The sequence below is a fragment of the Platalea leucorodia genome (assembly GCF_965183815.1).
Source record: "Platalea leucorodia genome assembly, chromosome: 3".
Taxonomy (NCBI): domain Eukaryota; kingdom Metazoa; phylum Chordata; class Aves; order Pelecaniformes; family Threskiornithidae; genus Platalea; species Platalea leucorodia.
The window spans coordinates 45,715,205-45,736,050 of record NC_138825.1 but is presented as its reverse complement, the minus strand read 5'-3'; the positions used below and the strand labels follow the sequence as shown (position 1 = coordinate 45,736,050).

Genomic DNA, 20,846 nt, shown 5'->3' with positions numbered 1-20,846 from the left:
CAGGGCTGAAGAGTCACAGCTTGAAATGCGCACACTCTCTCCTTCTCCCCTCCAGGACCTGCTAGCTCTGCCTGGACCAACGGGAACACCAGCAGCCTGGGGATGTCACCAGAGGAGCCATCAGGAGCCTCTGGTCTCTGAGCCAGGTAGTGTAGTTTTTTCAAAGCCTTGATTGCTATCAGGCTTGGATCCCAGACCTGATATTCACCATCTGCCACTCCAGCAGAGCTATCAGCTGAGTAGAAATGAGAGCACCCCACATTCCTGACCCTAATGGCTTCCCCTGCACTCCCCACTCCTCCTGCTACAGGCAGAAGTAGGATCTGCTCCACAGAGTCAGGACAGCTGTCGTTCTCTTTGGACAGTACTAGGAAATGAGGACTTGGTCCAACACAACCCACTTGATGTCCTAGCCACAAGGCAGCCCTCTCTAAGAACACATCTCCTTTGTGGGTCTTGTTTAGCACCTTGTCAGCAGTCAATAACAAAAGAGTACAGAAGGGATGGGAACTGATCCAAGATCCCGGATCTCAACCAAAAGATTTAGGCAGCAAGAAAGGGGAGGAAGCCTAGAGGCATGCCTCACAGGAGGAAGATTCCCACAGATATGGACTACAGAGGACAGCCATGCCTTTGCATATTTTGAAGTGCCCTACTCAAGGGCGACCTTGTCCAGCTTGAAGGAAAGCAATGGATTTTTTTTGTTGTTGTTGTTTTCTCAGGATGAGCTGTCCTGTTCCTTGTCACTGTGGGTGCAACCCTGGGACTCCCTCTTCACAGCAGGAAAAAGGCAAGCACAGCCCAGGTTAGGCAGGAACACTACCCTGGAAATTCCTGCCCAAAAGGTGACCCAACAAAACAGCAGAGGAATGGAACAGTGGCTGCTCATGCCTTCCTAAATGAAGAGTTAATCTCCAATAACTTTCTGCATCTTTAGCTGTCTTTCTACAAAAGCCAAGTGGAGTCAAAAGGATTTCTAGATTGGACCATGTCTTTTATCCCATTTTTACCAAGAATGGAAATGGCAGAAGGACGGATAGATAAGCCAAGATATTCCCCTGGTACTCTGCTCTATCAGTTCTCAGAAATCAAAATTCTTTTACTCATAAGACTTCTTCCAAGAATAAACTTAAGAGATCACATCATCTCCCACCAGACGAAGATAACCGAAAAGCCAAGAGAGCCCATAGTCTGTTTTCTGTTTACAGAAAAAATTCACAGCTCCACCTATCAGCAACCGGCAGAAGAGTCCGCAAGCAGCTGGGACACTGACTGTGGGAAAAAGTCGGAAACTTCATAGGCCTGAAAAGGCAATTAGGACAGAGAAGTTGGGAAGGCAGAGCTAGCAAAGCAACAATTCCAAAATCAGAAGCAGTCATCTGGCCTTCATCTGCCTCCTATGCCTTTTATTCATCAGCCTCATCTCTCTCCGTCTTCTTACTCTTTCTTCATCTTCTGTTCCCTTCAGCTCCTGTTTGCTGGTTTTTTCCTCCTTATCCCTATTTTCCACTAAACCTCCTTCTGACATTCACTTGCTGCCCCCCCGATGCTGAATCGCTTGCACAGCTACTTGGAAGCCGTACGTCTCATCTGATGACATCGTTATCACACTGACAGCAAATGCCAGTAAGAAATGTGATGGTGGTGTTTGTGTTTTTGTAAGCCTATAAACTAGATTCCATAAATTTATTACCACATATAAATAGGAGCAAACACTCTCTAATCATAAAATCATTATAACAGAGCTGATCACAGCAGAACATGGAATCTTGCTCAACAGAAAATCTCTTCATTTGCAGAATCAAATTAATGTTATCAAGATCTACTACAGTAAACTGCACTGCTAATGTAAGCAAAGGTATAATTGAACTAAATTTTGAATAATAAATTATTTACTAAAAATATCTTTGATAAACATACAACCTATGCAGATCAAATGCAAAAGCAACATAGCACCCTCTACCGATAACTGGTTGTAAAGGCAAGAATTTTTTTCTGGCTCATAATTCAGTTTTGGAAGACACTAAGTAAACATAAACTAGTTGAGCAATCATATAAAACCGAGAATGTTTTAGTATAACCATACAGCACTGTAAAATTCTTCCTTCTCCCTCTCTGATTAGTCTGTGACAGTTGCCTTATATCACTGACAATTTGGCCCCAGCCATTCAAATATAACCCAGCCAAAGTCATCCCCTTTGTTAAGGATTAGTTACCCTTGAGTGTGAACACCCCTCAAGGTAAGCTCATTACATAGGCATGCCACAAAGAATTCCCCGTTAATAAAGCTGTTTTGCTGGTCTTGGCTAAATCTCATTTTAACCTGCATATAGGAGAAAGGACAAGGAACCTTGTAACCAACGTCACAACAATAAAGAACCTTCCTCTCCATCCTCGCATGCTTAAAACGAGATAGATCCCACCAGACTGCTTCAGACAGCTGTCTGGGTCGCTACAAAGCTTAACAGTATGTAACAAATATCCACAGCGATAATAAATAATATAGCTGAAAGCTATTTGTAATACTCACTAAAACACCACTCAAGTCAAAGCAGCTATGGCTGTGACATTTGAAGAAGAGCCAGAGTGAAGCTCAGAGTTGGGAATCTCCCCTTCTGCCCATCCAACGAGCAATCACTTCTGAGGTATTGGTCTGAGGCGCATTCAAAGGACTTGCCGAACTGAGACCTGAGCGATCCGGTTGTACAAAAGCCAGCTAGTGCCAACGACATAGCAGGAACTCCAAACGCCCTTACTTTTGTGCCCTTTCCAAACGGTCAGTTTGTGGTACGAACGTAGCTGTCCGAACTGACATTGAAAGCATTGGATCAACAGCAGCCCCTAGCTCACCGATGGCACCTCGTTACTCAATGTCATTGCTGATGTCTTCCTACCACCACCTCAGCAGCTTTGCTCCTTCTCACCTAAAATGGCCTCCCTGCCATTTCATGTCCCAATCACTTTTACACCTCATCACACAGGCCTCCTGCTACGTCTCTACTCATTGCTCATTAGGTCTCCACTACAAAGCTGCCAGCACTAATCTGACCAGAGTACTGCACAATTCGGGACCGAGATTAAATCCACTAGTTGTGGATATTGCTTTTTTTAAGCAGCAGATGATTTACAGTTCCCAATTGTACTACCAAATAACAAGACTTAAACTAAAAAGCAACTTAAAGTATATAAGAAAATTGAAATATGCAAAAGTGATAGCTGCATTAAGACTGGATAGCTATGTGACAAACCCGATCATAGCAAACACGGAAAAAACATGAAGAAGAGAAGGCAATCTTCACTTTTTTGGTAAGAAATTAATAGTTTCAAAAAGAATACTATTAATTCAGAATGCATATTTTAACTTTCCTTAGTGGTTACTTCTGAGGGGAGCTCAAGCTAAAGATGAAATCTCTCTCAAATCTTGTTCACATTTTGCTACTCATGCAACAGGATTTGGCGAGGATTTTTGACATGTTTTAACTATCAATAATAACACCCTTAACAACAGTAAGATAGCATACCCGAGTTTACAGAACAGGAAAGCTGGATGTACTGATTTACTGACATAACAGACAGAGAAGGATAGAAGATCACTGTGAAAGCCTTGCAATAGACTACAAAATGAGCAGTGGCACACACTAAGTTCATTACGTCGGATCCTACGCGTGGACAGAAAGGCCTTGTAAAGCACGCTACCAGTAGCGTCGTGGGCAACAGGAAGGGAGAAGTTATGAACACCTTCCTACACCTTCAGGTGTAAGAATGGGATCCACTTGGTACATTCTTACTTCTCAGTATTCGGATTTTTTTTATTTTGATGGCAAGCATGTAAATTAATTTTAAGCTTATTACATTTCAGAGCAAAGATAAATGTGCTAACAACTTTAAAAACAAACAGCATGTACTAGCTAATAAACTAGAGGATGCATTTTGAGAAGATGCAGCTTTACTGGAATTAATGCATTAACAGCACCCACGGTTCCATTATCTCCAGAGTCTTTTAAAACATCCCTTTTAGCTCTCCTTATGAAAGGGTGGGGGGAGGGAAGAGAAGCCAGTCCCAAAAGCTAAAGGACTACCGAAGCTCCTAGTCCTGAGCAGGATTTTGCTGCCATCATGTGGCAGCATGGCCCCTCTAAGCTCCGAGGCTCATTCTGCTGAAAATACTCACCTCCCTGTGCTCTGTGTTCACAGAGTGAAAGAGGGGCTAAAAAACCCTACAAATACAGCAAAAGATTTTAACTGGCCAAGTTAACACAAGGGTTTTCCTCCTGTCCCTAGCAAGCCAGCCGGAAAATGCTACTGAGTTTGGAAAGAGTACTTTTCAGAAAAATCAGTGGCTTCATTACAATTCAAACATTGTAATTTTCAGCGTGCACAGGCACACACCACGCTCATTTATGTGTCCAAGCAGCACTATGCTCAGGTGACCAGCTCATCTGAAATCACTGAATCCCAAAAGGAACTATATAATATTTGTCGCATCCATTTCAAAATGTGCTCCGCTGCAGAACTGCACAACCTGCCAAGCAGCTTTCAGAAATCTTTAGGAGTCAGCAGCCTATTACTAGAGCAGTGGGTGATATTTGTTATTTGGGTCACCTTGCTGAGAAATATAAAGATGTCTTAGTGATACCATATTTTGTCATTCTAAAATGGCATTTTGAAACACTAAAAATAAATTAAAAAAAAAAAATCTACTTATAAGTCTACCTTCTCCTATGAGGAATAAGGTTCAGGGAATTTTCCAGCAGTGAACATGCTACAGTATTAATGGATTTATACAGGAGACATACAGCACCACTAAGGCATTCAGATAGATACCTTCATATAGTATAATGCACTCAAGCAGCTTATTCAGGGATGTAAGTGTAAGTCAAGTAAGTTAACGCATTGATTTGAAGTTCTCTCTTTTGCCCAGGGCCAGAAACACTAGCACTCCACAACTGTACTAGCAGGTAACGTAAATTACTTTCTTAGTACTTGTTAGTCACTATTTTGCTGTAACTACTTCTTTTTAACCTATTGGCCCTGCTGTTCCAGAAAAAAAGAATATTCTCAAAACAAACAAAAAAAAAAAAAATCAAGCAAAATTTTTTTTCTTAATGCAGTCCTCCATCTGTCCAGCAAAGCATTTTAGACTCAAACTATAATATAGCTTCTTAGAAGCCTGGTTTTAGTGTCAGGGCCTCATCTAAAAAAGTGAGGAGTTTAGAGGACCAATTGCTCAGACAGAGCATGCAAAGTGAAATTGTACTGGTATGGATGAACAACGTGTAATAATAAAACGTACATAAATACTATTATATACATACATAAAATTATATTATTTTAATAATTATATACATAAATTTAAAAAAGATACATGAGCAAGAAAGCAGGAGAAGGCTCAAACTAGAATTTTTTTTTAAAGGTATACAGCAAGTTAGGTGTAGGTATACAATTGATTTCAAGTGAAAGCCCAAGTGTCACTTAGGCAGGAAGGAGAATCTGCAGCTAAGATAGAAAGATTTTTTATTTGTTTTTTCTCAGGGCTGGGCAATCATTCTTTCTGCTCCAGTTCTCAAATATTTCAGCTGCATGCCATACATCCATTTCTGTGGCCTATCTTACATATTTATTTTAAACTCCAGCTTCTATTACACATACGCAGCATAGTAGCCTCCTGATGCAATTTATGGCTACTGCTGACTGTTGCCAGACACATGAAGCGATAAACTGCAGCAAGAGGTCTAGCACTTAAACCTATATATGCATTTGAATAAATCAAATGCTTTTGCATCATGAAGTTGAATCGCTGTCAGTAAAAACTTGGATTGTTCTGAAGAGACACCAACTCTCTCTTTAAAATCAATGCATGTGTATAACGATACCATCCTGCACAGAATTGGGAGTTTCAGTATGGTTTTCTTCTCAGGAGTTTAACACAGGAGAGAAGGAAAAGGGCTCAAGAATACAAGCAGTATTCTTTATAAATTGCATTTGTAAAAGCCAGAGTATTTCTTGAAAGAAATACAAATGGCCAAATGCTTCCACAGCTTGTGTGGGCACAACTCCAGTTGGCTTTAGAAGATATAATACTTGATTTGAGAGACAGAATTGTCCTATCCTCAAAAAGTAGCCCTCAGCTTTTTTTCTACTTAAGAAAAAAAACTCCACAAAAAAAAAAAACATTTTTCCTTGGAGCTGAACATATCTCTGTTTTTCAGTTAACACAGAGAGCATTCTCAGGTTGGTAGTGACATATCCACATTGGGATTTTGTGTGTGGACCACCTTCTGTATCTTTTGAAGTGTAATTAACATACGAGCCTGCACACACACCAAAGAAAGCTCTGTGCTTTAAATAGAAAAAATTGCAAGAATGCAGAGAAAAGTGCTCAAACACCCATAAATACTATTGGGTATCTAGCATGACCCTATATTGGCATGCTCTTCAGGGATATTTAATGACCTGTTCTCATCTCAGACCTGAATACCCATGAACGTATCAGAGATGGACTGCAATATACCTGAGCAAAACAGCAATGGAAAAATGCAAAACATATTTTGGAAATAAATCCAGCCCTTCTTGACATTAAATTTGTTCATATTAGCTAGCAAAATGCTATACTGAAATAAAAATCATGGTGATAGATCATCAGTAAAACTTATGGAGGAAAACATCCGAGTTTCACAGTGCTATCATGTCTGTGAACTGCAGTACCATGGAAGTTTTGGATAGTTTATTTCTGATTGGGAATATTTGCAAAATTATTTGAAGCAGAAAAGCAGAAACAACAAACAATGTGAATGCATAATCATTAGAGCATTTCACAGATTATCACGTGAATATAGCCAGTTATTTAACAACTTCATACGTAACGGTATTATATTTTGATATTGGATGTTGTGTTCAAGGTTTCTCCAAACACTATTTCTTTCATTACCAAGAACACATTTGGAATAAATTTTTGGTAGGAGCAAAACCACATAGAAACTATCAAAATAGTAAAGTGTGTTGCATTAGTGCCCTCAAGTTGTAAGCTTACTTTTTCTGTCTTTCGCAACGTAAGTGAAGGAAGCAGATACAGGCTATATATTCAGGCAGTATATTATTTTAGTCCTTGATACTTGAGAAAAGAAACTGCAATAGTTTACATCAGTTGAACAGTTTTTCATAGATGTGAAACCAGGAAGGACAACATGCCTATAGAACATCCTCTTATATTCAAATAACTTAGAAAGACACAGCAGTATTTCATACACGTTGAGGACAGCTACATTACTGAGAGGTATCAAATACTGACACGTTTTTCTTCAGTATGTATGCACACACACACTGAAGGTGTTCAACCTTCTGAACAAGAGCTCCAGTATGCAAAGACAGCACATTTAGAAAAGTAGTCAAACATTTAAAAATATATTAGCCTTGTACAGCAAGTATGCACAGAATATGTGACTGCTGTTAAATTTATATATTGGCATTGATATACACTTTATGGCCCTATTAGCTGCTGTACTGGGGACAGATCATGCAACTTATGCAAAAATCATTAATTCTACTATTATAATTACTGTAATTTTAGGGGTTTATGCTTTCACTGATATTTATGAGCCACTTTACATGTAATGCCTAGATAACATGATAGCTCACATTTATCTTTTTGACTGCTTATCAAAACTGAGTTATTTAATTACAAGAGACATTCAAGGTAATTAAAGAAATTCCTGGGAAATGTCTGCTTTCTGTCAGAGTGGCAGACAGAAAAGGTGTGTCAGAGTGACACCTCCTTATTTGTAAGACATTTATTAACTCCAGCTTGCTCCTCATGACCCCAGAAAACAGCTATACACCTCTGAATGCTTTAATGTATACGTTCTTTCAGCTCATTTATTTAAGGAAGTGTTCTTGTTAATTATTGTGGGTTTTACTTTGTATCACCAATCTAATGGGAAGAATTTTAACTTGAAATTGTAACTGTTCTATACAGGTATGATGTAAACCTAATGGCCATTGGGTGGTAAGTCAAACTAACCATGCAAAAAGGCAGCTCATGCTTATACCAGGCACCCGTTTTACACAAATGTGAACTTTCGCATCCTTATCTGCCTTCTCAGAAGCCAAGCAGATACTCAAAACACACAGCACAGAAACATTAAGGATTCACTGTAAGAGAGACAAAGGCTGCTAAAGAACTTTAATGCAATGGGACAGAAGAATGGTTTTCAACTGCTCACTCCAAAACAGATTCAGATGGTCTTTCTCTAGCTCGTTTCTAATGTAATCCATGAGCTGAGAATACAGTTTACACTTTGTCATGTCAAAGCCTGTCACAAAGCAATTTATGGCTAGAGGTGAAGCTGGCAAGGTAATGGGAGCATCAGTTTTAGAGGCAATTCGCTCAGCAGGGAACCCATCCCACAGGGACTGCTGGCAAGGGGTGTTGCTGGCAAGATAACAGACAAAAGTGGGGTCAAGGTAATTACATGGACAATAACTGGGGAATTGCTTAGCTACCTGCCAATGTTTAAATAACTTACCAAACTCAGTAACAAGAATCACCTGCCAAAGTGAGGGTTAAGATGGAAAGGATTTTTTTTTTTTTTTTGTGATCATTACAATATAAAAACCTCCTTTAAATTTCACTTGGCTAACTTCAAGTTTTAAATATTTTAAAAGCTGGACTGCTGGACCAGTGCGAGACAATTTGGTGAGAGACAAATATGTAGACAGTTTGAAACAATTCTAATTCTCAGTAACCTTTGGCAGAATTAAGGGATAATTTTAGAAATTATTAATAAGAGACTGTTCATGCTACATTTAAGAAGCTCTGAAAATTTCCAGGACACAGACTGCAGGTACAGGTAATATCTTTCATTAGGACAACTACTATAGTTGAAAATGCAAACAATAAAACTAAAAAACAAAAAAAAGAAGAAAAATTATAATCAGGTAGAATATATATTAACATTGATAAACTGGAGAATACTCCAAAGATCATCTCACAACACTGCAGAGCCAAAAAGAGGTGATGGACTGCTGATAGACAAAGTGTAATTCCCTCAAACAGTATTGCTTCCAATGTCAAGAAGCCTCTGAAGGAAGAAGGCACAGACTCCTTCAAACTTGGATATTTTTCTTTGGCACATTGTAATCCATTGTTGTTCACCTAGCCCTTTACAAGCAAAGGAAGAGCAGGAAGCATGCAAAAGTGAAGAACAAACAAACAAACAAACAAACAAAAAAAACCCCAACCAACCAAAAACCAAACAAAACCACAAACCAAAACATAACACAGCATCAGTTCCGTGACAGAGCGGTACTGTTAAGATTTTGCATTATTTGTGAGAAATGGATTTCAGAAGCCATGTCAAGAAGAGAAGACAAACTGTTTACAGACCACACAAATCCTACTTTAATTTCAGTTCCTAATAATCTGTTGTGAAATGCCGGACCAGTTAAGACTTCACTACTGGAGCAGACGATAGTAGGACTCAATAGACAGAAATAGCAAGTTACAATTTGAATTTAAGATCGTTAAACATTAGTTAGTCTGCCTCAAGGCTTTCTTTAATGGCTTCTTTTGAGTAATATTTAAATACCTTCTCCAGTTTTGCAAAACTTAATTAAAAGGTATTTACCTATGGCCAATTCATAAGGCAATTACATTATTCTTGACAAACCAGCCAGAGTTCATACCCTCCCCAGTCAAAATTCCTTCCCCCTTCACCAGCTGCCATGTTACCCAGAAGTGCCACAGCTCCTAGCATGCCAGTGCCCCTGATCCGCTGCTTCTCCCCACAACACCCCCAAAGCAAGAGGCCTCTTGCCGTCACCTGGCCTGGGCCAATTCTCCTCCTCATGGAGGAGCACATCAGGGCACGGTCAATGCACATCCACACAGTTAGTCCACTGGCTCAACTCAGTTTTCCCTTTAGGAGCAGCTTAATCCTAATACTATAAAGCAAGAATGATGGGTGAGAAGTGTTTTAAGAGCTTATACACATCTACTGCAGACCTATCTATTGTTCTCCATGAGCTTTTTCTAGACTCTGAAATCTGGGCTTCCCAAGATCAAAACCCTATCCCTCCTATTCAAGGAGGATGCCACCTCTTATGTCCAGGCATTATTTTCTCCTGCATCTTTTGACTTCATAAAATCTAATTTGGATGGCTCATTAATGGATTCAGACACCAAGCGTAAAGCTGTTGTTTCTGCACCAACTCAAGTACTCATGAAGAAGTACTGTCAGAGTCATTGTCTTCTCCTTAGTTAACTTTCTGATGGGCTGGGAGATAAGCCAAGGACATCTCAGAGGTGCTTTCCGTGTCTCTTTTCTAATATCCTTTCATAACAGCAGCATCTCCTGTTGGTATGGACTACCACACAATGAACATCTCCACCAGAGGAGGACCCACCCTCAAGGGAATAATTTCTGTCAAGAGCTCTCCACAGACAGACATACAGAAAAGACTTAAGTGAAGCAGTCATTGATTGCACCTTGTGCTTTATTTTATTCTATTTGGTTTTTTAAATAAAAATATCATTAGTTAATAACTGTGATTATTTGGCTTATCTTTAACCATGGGTAAGAAACTAACCTGACATAAGTGATGTGCAAGCCTGTAGGTGGGGGTAGGGGAAAATGAAAGACGCCTCATTGCTGAACTGTCTTTAAAGCAGATTTGCCCCTCTATTTTCTATATGCTGTAAGTGTTCCATATTGTCTAAATACAGAATTACTTGATGGTGAACACCTGAAGAAAAAACAAAAACCCTTTCCTTCCCAAGCAACCCTTCAATCTATGCACAGATGGTAGGAACTGCTCATTGAACAAATAGCTCTCACTAATCTCTCTGGCCTAAACATACTACAAACCACCCTTGCAAAAACCAACTTGAGCATGCTTCATGCTTCCTTGTCCTCTTTCCTCGTTTTTCAAGTGAACTTCTGCTTTGTACTTTCTTTCACGCTGCTCTGTTCTTGGAAAAGCTCTTGTGTTCTGTCTTCCCATTGACTCCCATACAGAAGCAGTCCTGCAAACCCACTGGGGTCTTTGCTGATTTGTTCTGTTCCCCAGTCTGAACTGTCACTGTACTCCAAGATTTATGGCAAAGGTGCTGATCTTTAGAAATTAAATGCATGCAAATGGCTGCAAAGAATATCTGAACTTGCTCTTAACAATGTTTAGCAGACCCCTTAAAAATAATTCACACCCCTAGAGGTCTGCAAACCACAAACTGAAAAACAGCACTTAACATAGTAGAGGAAGACAAGAGGTGTCACATAAACATCCAGCAAAGACAGAATCAGAGGGACTTCTTATATGAGAAGATTGTTCTTTTTTTTATAAAAAACAGATTAACTGAAAAACGTCAGGGGACAGTAAACTATTTCTGAATTTAGGACAGATTCAGGTTCATAGTTACATGATGTGGGAGGAAGGGAGTATTCTGTGCAAGGTGAAACAAAGAGAGTTGCAAGAGATAAATAGCCCCCAAGTAAAATGTTTGATTTTATGTCAAAACTGAACTCTATCAGGTTGGGTTTTTTTATTTTGCTAAAGACAGAACATTTCTGCTGTAGATGAACTCAAATTATTATGTTTTTTAATGTTCGCCCACTGACTGTTAAAAGCATTATTCTCATTTCTCTCATCATAGCATTCTATCTAAAATGCTAACACTGTTCTTAACATGGTTCCAAGCTTTTCAAAAGTCTCCACTGAAAGCCAAACACTTGAACAACAATATTTACTATTAACAATGACCCTTCTCACCCTCTCACTCAACTTTTCCAAATGCTGTGTAACAGTATGAAAAACATAAAAGTATTTAATAAAAATACTTAAGAATAGTTAAAATTCTCTTTACAGATATGCAAACAACAGATCACACAGAAGTGGAAACCACAGTAATGAATATGGGATTTATGTGGACCATTCTGAAAAGACCTTCAAAAAAGAAAATTGTTCAGATACCTTTTCAGAGTGGCAAACTATCATTAGAGATTTCATGCAAGGTGAAAGGCTCTGCTGCTAGAATCCCTGGGAAGCAATGTCACTGGCTGATACTGACGCAGCACTAAAAATCTACAAAGGATCCAACAGTCATGGGAAGGGAGCAAGACACAGTTGAGAGAATAGCTGGTAACAGCCCTACTTTGTTTTATTTACAATGTTATTTATAATCGCCACACTTGACTTTGGCTATTCCCAGAAAGTAATGAAAGCACACTGAACAGTTCTCGTTTTCTTTTTCACTTTTCCTTATCAATATTCTTACAAAGCAGTCACTGTTTTAGCACAAAACAAAACCTGCATGCTTTGACATCTCTAGAAGAGGTTAGCACATTTATTCTCCAGTACTCCTCTTCACATGCATCTTTCACAGCTACTATCAGTTTCATAGCTTCTAGCAACAAAAACTTTTAATGTTTCTAAAAATATGGGCTTACTTACTGAGCATTTGAAATACAATCACAATTTGACAGCTGATGTCGAAAATTTCCTTCCTTCTGACAGCCGGCCTTTAAATAACAGGATCTAATTTCCCCTTTAGAAAATACACAGGAAAAAAATCAGTTCGGTGATACGATCATTTGTTTTACACACAAAGTTCATAAAAAATACATTTTAGGTCAGGCACATTTATAAACATAGTTTTCAGTCTGTGCACTAGGCTTATTTTAGACTTCAGAAAGCAAATTAACATTTGAACAACTGAAAACCTGAGACAAATTCAAACACAGAAGTTACAGTGAAAATTGAAAGGGTTTGTAAAGTAAATGCAAAGGCCATCTATCTATTCTGTAGAAGTTCATTGTAAAGTGTGAAATCATCAGATTTTTTTCTTTCAGTTCACAAAGCTGAGGTCAGGAAGTACAAAGTAAGGAAAAATTCTGCTGAAAGCGTAGCCACTGCTACTCCCTCCTTGCATATGCAGCAAAAAGTGAAGGGTCACTGCTCATTGACCCAGAGGTCATGCCATCTGCCTGAGTGGCAGCTGCTGCTCTTAGCCCCACAGCACACCAGGAGCTGCAAGGCTGCAAGCAGGGCCAGGACGAACCGGCAGAAAACCAAAGCATCTCTGGGGTCACGAACCCAGCTACCATAAGCACTCATTCCACGCTGGTTTTGAAGGCAGTTTTAAGGGAAACACGGCTATTGGGACAACTGCCTTTCAGAAGTATGGGTCAGTACCTCACAGGGCACTACGTGGAGTTCAAACAAACCACCACCGAGTAGGTTACAGCTTCAGCCTCTAGGAATAGCTGCAGAGCAGTGGCATACCAAGCACAGGCATGGGGCAAGACTAGGTCACTTGTTAATTCTCTTGAAAGGGGTAGCAGACCACAACTCCGAACAAGAGCAACCACCACATTATCAGAGGGAGTTCAGTCTGAGCCAGCTGAAGAACAAAGCACTAAAGAGGAGGAACGTTTTGCCCAGCCAGGCCAGTGCAAAACTCCTCACCATGCAGAAAGTGCCAGGGGTTCTTCTGCAAAGGCAGAAGTAGTCTTCTGGCCTAGCCAGCATTTTTTGAGGATGATGTTTGGAAAGCAGACTTCATGCACTGTGTAAGCCTCAGCTCTGTGATGGTTGCTGGTGGATTTTGAAAACTCTAGTTATTGGTGATCTGACTTTAAATTACTAAGCCCTTTTCTTTCACGCACACAGGAAAACATACAATCAGTAACAGACCAGAGAAATATCCTTCCAGGGCATCTAAAGTTTCTTTGGAAATTTCCTCACACATTGTAATTATTCCAATTACAGAAACTCACCATTTTCATCTATGAACACGTGCATTGCATCCACGGATAGCTCATCTTGCACAGATGCCTCAGGTCCACTTATTACTTGCAAGACAGAACTGTCTTGCTGAGAAGTTACCCGGTAGATTATCTGCCTTTGCCTGTTGCCCTGGTAACTTGACACAAAAATGTTTCAAAACTACTATGAGGAACTTTTTTCTTGTTCTCAATAAAACAAAAAGAAAGAGAGGTTAATTAAAAGTTTATGTCATTTCTACTCAGTGAAACAAAACAGCTTACATCATAACTTTGAAGTACAAAATTGTAAAGTAAACTGGCCTTACAGTGCTGCAAATTTGGCAGACTCTGGCAGCGCCGGACTAGTACTAGCACGATCTTGGCTTTGTACATCTGATCTTTCCTGTTTAGGAAGTTGCTCACAGTGCTTTTCTGTTCCCACCGTTTCTTCTTTTCTCTCCGTCATCTGGCTATCTGGAAAACAGGGCAGTGAAGTGGAGCCACTCTCCGCAGATGACTGTCAAGAGTTTTGTTCATTAACTACTGAACAAGAGCATCTAAAAGAGAAAAGCTAAAACATCGCAGTAATTACTAGTTTTATGGAAAACATTAAAATTACTTAAAACAATACAATCACAGAAATCTGGACGAGGAGGTACTCTGACTTGAGGAGGCTGTGTGAATGGGTTGTTTCAAGAACAGGCTGTGCGAAGCAAAGGACAAACGCGAGAGAATTTCTGCTTTGCTTCTCCTATTGTTTCAGAGGGAAGCAATCTGTCCCTACCCTAGAAGGGTAAGAGGCTGCTTTCCTGGGGGCCGTAATTTGTTCCCAAGCTGTGTATACTGGCAGTGGAAAAGCAGAAGCATTGGCCCATTCCCCTTTTACAAAAGGGAAAGCAGCACCTTCGAAGGAAATAGAGCTCTTGGACAGGAAAGCATGTAGCTGCCTAATCCCTCTTCCCCACCTGCCACACACCTGATGCAGGTCAAAGGAGAAACTGGCTAAACAATTTCACAGTAGATTTTCCTAAGCTTGGAAAATACAGAACTATAGATTTTTAAATATAGATGATGGACTTGTCCAATTTCTACTGCTTTGAATACCAATTTGAATACCAATTATATTACCTCTCTACACACGTATGTCATTTACTTATATATAATAGTCTCTTTTAGTTGCTAACATTCATGCTGAATAGTAAAACATTTTGCAACCGCTTTGACTGTAAACTAAAAAAAATTATCTGTTAGGATTTTAAAGTGCAACTAAGTCAGTGATCTCATCACCACCATGTGCAGTCGCACAACTAAATGCTTTTAAATGGAAAATAAAAAAAAAAAAAAAAAAAAACGTTTTTTGTGGTGCTTGTTGGAGGTGCTTCAGTGAGTCCTGTAGCTTCTTGCACTAAGCAAGGTGTATTGAAATGTACTTACCCAGACTTCTTGCAACACCTGCTGTTTAAACACCTTAGAAATTTAATCATCAAAGAAACACCCACAGAAATTCTCCCCACAAAAAAATCCACTTGTTAAACCATATTTCCTACCAATACAATTACCATCCTAACCCGCAAGAGTCGCCAGTCAGGAAATAGTGCTGTCATAGCTAAGATAGTCTAAGGATAAAACAGATTCAAGGCTTGTAGAGAGACATAGCATCTTTCATTAGGCCAACTGATATAACTGAAAAAAGCAAACAAGCTTTTGGATATGCAGACCTTTCAGATCATCTGTCTTGTTTTCCTCCAACCATATCAGGTGATCTAATAACACATTACTTCTACAAACAAACCTACCTTCAGGAATATCTCTACACCAGTTTCCATTCACAGGACACACGCCTCTAAGACCCTAAAGCCTCAGACACTCACACATAACCACTTTTCACTGCAGACACTTCAGACTTACTGGGGGGGGGGAATCCAGAAGCATAAGAACAACTTTAATTGTACCACCACATCTCATCCCAGCAGATCTCAGCCCTTAATGTGAAGCACAACAAGCAGCACCAAGCCTGAAGAGTCTCACTGGGGCCGCAGACGCTCACCAGCCAGGGTACCAGAAGCGAGAGGGAATGGGCACTAGCGATAAAGACACCACGTAACTCTTGCTTGGAACAGCAGCGCTCCTTCAGCGTCCACGAGGAGGAAAAAGAAGAATCTCGCTACAACACTGCCAGTGTTCCGAGTCTCCCGTGCTCTTTCTGTAGCACACGACGACCAAGCATCCTGACTTCTTGTGCAATAAATACGAGCGTAAATGTGGTTTAGGGAAATCTGTTGTGCATGAAGACAAATTTCAATAGGTCTTCCTGACCTACTTTCTTCTATTTAGGGGGAAAAAAAAAAAAAAAGAAGCGGGGAAGGGAATGGACAACCCTTTTTTTCCTTTCCTAATTAAAGATTTAAACTCCATTTTAAGCAGAAACTGCCTTATTTAACTGTGGCATTACTGAAGCATCCCCTTAATGATGCAACTGTACCTGAGGGAGGTGATGGAGCCACAGACACCTAATCAAAATCACCTTCCTAAAGGCTTGGGCTGTTCAAGCTGTAAGGATAATTGATAGAGATCAGAAACTGTGGTTTTAATAATCTAATTGGTCCCATATTGCCCAAAACTAGCTCTAGGGCTGGAACAATTAAAAAGATTTTTTAATTTGATTATCTAGTGGTTTTAGAAAATGCCTCTCTCTTTTCCATTCCAAACCACAAGCCTTGCAGACTTCTTTTCCCTGCAGTGGTAGAGAGTCATAATAATAAAAACATAAACGTACTGCTTCTTACAGGCTTTATATGCCAATCAGACAACACCATGGGGATGAGTACTTCCAGCACTGGAAAGGTGGGCCATGATGGGTTTGTGACTGGGTTTCATGGTTATTACTCATTTTCTTCCGAGTGACTTACACCTTCAGTATTTAAATGAAGATAGAGGTGTCTAGACTAGGAGTGTTCTGCCAGGGTACGTAATTGACTCTACGTCACCAAACGCTCCTTGCATGGAAATTATGCTGGCGAAGCTCAAGTTACTAGGAAAAACCCCCTCCAAGAGCAAGAGAAGAGTAAAAAGCACAACATGGCAGCGTACCTGCACCTTCCCTGTGGCCTCCTACCAGAGCCATTTACTGGGAGCCACCGTTCCACACGTCTCTGGCGTACACATGGCTGGGCTCGCAGAAGCCCCAAGCTCAGACCCAGGCTCTGCAAGTAACTTCATAATTTATCTGGAAATTATATGCCACATGGCTCAGATATGTGAGGCGTAACTACCGGGATTCATGGCTAAGGCAGGCTTGGGGAAGGGTGATTCAGAAAAGTCCTGCACAAACCACCAAGTTTTGGTCTGTACACCATTTTCATATTTTGATTAAGCACAAGATACATCCTTTAGTTATCCTGGTAAAAGCCTTACCAAGATAAATGTCTCTTATATGTCCCATATGGGTATAAGATACTTCCTGTAAACATTTTTATCTGTACTAGAGAGTTGTAACAGCATAGCAACATTACTTAAAAGTATAGCACCCCAACCCTGACAAATGAGCTCCTAATTTAAATGCAGTTACACTACCAAAATTTCCTTTGCCATGAAACTTTTTCATTTGTGGAACAGATTTTAGGTATCCCAAACCATCTTCGTAGACAAGCCTTTGGTCCACACCGGGAGGAGGCTGAAAACAGTTTTACAGTTGAAATGGAGCAGCCTTTGTACATATAGTAATCACAATAACCAACTGTCAGTGTATCTCGACTTTAAAGTTGCCTTATTATTAGGTAATTAAAATGAAATTTTATTGCTCTGTAACTTTTCTCCAAAATATTTTTACTATTTTGTGCCCTCTCTCCAGAGTCTCCCAGACATTTTTCCTCGTCTTTTACTTGTATATCCCTATCCCAATCTCCACAACTCACTCCTGAAAGTTAAAATGCCACTGTTGTCATAATTTCAAATGCCATCTGGTTTGAAATCTGGTCAAGCAGACCAGAGTCTCTTCTGTTCATTAACTGCCCTGCTACAGAATCTACTTCCTTCCGCAACACTACACTCCAAAACAGAAACTTCCACTTTAAAACATATTTGTTGCCTGTTCGGCTGCAGAGATCATTGATTTCAAATTGCTCTATGCTCTTGTTAGTACCAGCATGAAGCAAAAGCTCTATGGAGTTGTGAACTGTCCCGTTCGTATCTCTGGAGAATATATCCTAAGGACATTCCTAGCCCTTTCTTCATCGACTGTTTTAGCAGAAACATCTATCTTATGTACTTTATTCTCAACTCAAATTTGCCTATTATGCCACATATACATTAAAAGAAAAATCTGACATTAAAGTTGGTCACCTGCCAAACAACGGGAGTGCCCAGAGAACCTGACACAGTCCAAGAATTGCTATAAAAGTTCAACATGGGCACTGGAGAAGCACACGGGATTATCCATTCATCAGGATTACCACATTAATCCTGAAGCGACAGGAAAAACTAGCGATACTCACTGTACCTGTTACAGGACAGGGAGACTTAAGCAGAGAAGTGACTTGCTCAAAACAATCTCCTAGGCCAGCAGCAGAGCTAGGAATAAAATCAAGGCTTTTGAGGTCTCAGGTAAGGAGTCTAATCATTATATTTAACAATTATGTCAGAATACAGACCTCCGAAATAACCTCATAGTTTCTTTACAGGTGCCAGCCTTGTCATCAAACATACTATTACCTCTTTGATTTAAAGGCTGAAATTTTAAAATTTCAACTCGCCAAGCCTTACACATTGAATATCAGATTTAGAGAACTGAGTTCTGCACCCTCCTCATCCAAAGAGGGGCATCAAACACCACACGGTCCCTCTCTGGCAGGGGAGTCAGGGACAGCACACAGCTGCCCCGATAGAAGAGCTCAGCACCTGGCAGGGCTTTGTGTCCTGGGTGCTGCCCGCCTGCCAGCAAACTCCCCTGCTCTCGCCTCCCACCACAGCTGTCATTTGGGCTGGTGACTCAATGCACAGGATCCCTCTTCCCCATGATTATACGGCAGGCGATAGCCCTCTTTCTCACATGCAGGGGGAAAAAAAACGAGGAGTCTAAAAACATCCACAGGAGCATGTTTTAGTTTTTTATAGGAGAAGGGTAATTGCTTGGGATCCAGAAGAACTCACTCGAGGTTGTGGTTTGTGCACTGCCCAGAATGATGAGTACCTTTTCTAAAAAGAGCCTGCAAAACATCTAAATTCAGGCCACGCAGTCCTGGTTTAGGTTCTCCCATGCCGGTCCCCACCACTCCCATGGCAGGCTTTGCCCCCCGGCTGATAACATTGCTTGTCCTAGATTACAAGCCAGCTGTGCCAGAGGGGACATACATGAGTTTTTGCCCTGCACAAGTCTGATGCACAGCTGCTCTTACTCAGCTCCAGGCATGTCAGAGGGACCCAAAGCAGCCAATAAATCCGGCTTTCTTTATGCTTCCAAGACTGAAGAAAATTTGCAGTTGCCCTTCCACAGGCTTTCATTACGTGGGTGGTGCAAGTTTGATTCAAAACTGAAAGGACACTGGCCTGAAAGTCATTTTTAGCAACAGTGTCAGTGATACTTTCTCACGATCCAGAAGAGATGGGATGGCAACAGAACAGCTCTTAAACAGCTTTTTTATGTCCTGTATTTTAACACATTAAATCTGGCATCCTTGGTAGTGTAAAGCAAGGCTTTAATTTTCTTGTACTGCATTTTACTGAGCTGTCTACTGGCAAAGGCTTACGTGGTCAGGACGATATCTCTTCTGTTTCCACAGAACTCACAAGTTCTTTGAGGGAGCACTCGTAACAAAGACCCATCCATGACATTCACTCACTTGCAAGACTTCTGATGAGCACAGTTCCCCACTTTCTCCAAATTATGCAAAATGTCAGCTGTCTTACACACAGCTCTGAATATCCAGCTTTCCAGGAATTTGCCAAGTTTCTCACGCTGCCTAATAAACACCTTTGTGGGGTGCATTTCATGCTCATTATTAGCTTTTGCCAATTAGGCGGTTTGCAAGGTTAAAAGAACAAAAAACAAACACAACCAACCTCCTCCCTCAAAACAACTGGTGCAGAGCTTGACTTGCTCTGTATTCCCCCACACACACACTCTTTTTTTTTTTTTTTGAACCACCACTTTAATGTGGGAATAATGTTTATTCAGATCTGTTCTAAGACACTATTTTGTTCAAGCATATTTGTAGTTGCAAGGCTGTAAACAAATTAGAGGCTTTCTCATTCCTAAAATCCAGTCTTACTGTGGGGAAGCTGCCAGTAATGACAGTAATGTATTTTAGCAAACAGCACGTTCTGACTGGGCTAGAAAACAAAGCCTACTTGCTTTTAAAAAATAACTGCCTTTGAACTACCTCTCCCTAGCTTAAAGAGTTCAGATCGAATACCCATTTTCCCACAGCACCGGTCCGAGGCGCAGGAGCCACCTCGCAGCGACAGGAGCCACAGCCGCCATGCCGGCTCCTGCAGGGCAGCCCTCTTCCCGGCCCCGCTCCCTTCCCCGGGTGACACTTGCTGGGCCCACGCCGGAAACGAGCAGGGCCGCTTAATTACACAGGTATGCGGCTCAGCGTCACCGTCTCGCAAACATACGGACTTAAGAAAATAGGAAAGTAGGAAATTCAGTTCAGGTCGCTTTAAGTAACAGCTTGGTTTGAGGGAAGAGCAGAATCCTCCTCTTTCCTCAGGATCGTGGATTCCAATAAGAATCTCGTTTGCCAGATCTAAAGCACAATTACTACACACACATTAATAAAGTTTTGGTTTGTTGGGGTTCTTTTTGTCACCGTGGAATCTATGAGGCCGATTTATTCTGATCACCCATTGCTTTCTTTTATGCTGCAATCTTCCCCATTCGTATTATCTGAGGGTACATGTCTGAAAGCCCTTTGCAGATTAGCTGCGCTTTTTTTAAAAATTTACCTCTGAAATTTTTCTCTCTTCTCTTTTCCAGCTAAGTCACATCACACAGAAGTCAAATTCTTGTGTAAATACTCCTTTTTACGGTCGAGGAGCAGCAAAGATCACAATCCGCTTGCCGCGACCCTCATTTTGCAGCGTGCTGCT

General features: G+C 40.6%; 1 protein-coding gene across 1 annotated transcript in view; it reads right to left on the bottom strand.

The window, feature by feature from the left end:
- PCNX2 (pecanex 2) overlaps window positions 1-20,846 on the bottom strand; it is a gene marked incomplete at its 3' end in the record, with an annotated part of 159,128 nt that overhangs the window by 122,296 nt on the left and 15,986 nt on the right. The window contains exons 6-8 of the mRNA XM_082305421.1: window positions 14,084-14,231; window positions 13,760-13,915; window positions 12,445-12,528 (exon numbers count right to left, since the gene is read on the bottom strand). Coding sequence (XP_082161547.1) covers window positions 12,445-12,528; window positions 13,760-13,915; window positions 14,084-14,231 — 388 coding nt within the window. The remainder of the gene's footprint in view (window positions 1-12,444; window positions 12,529-13,759; window positions 13,916-14,083; window positions 14,232-20,846) is intronic.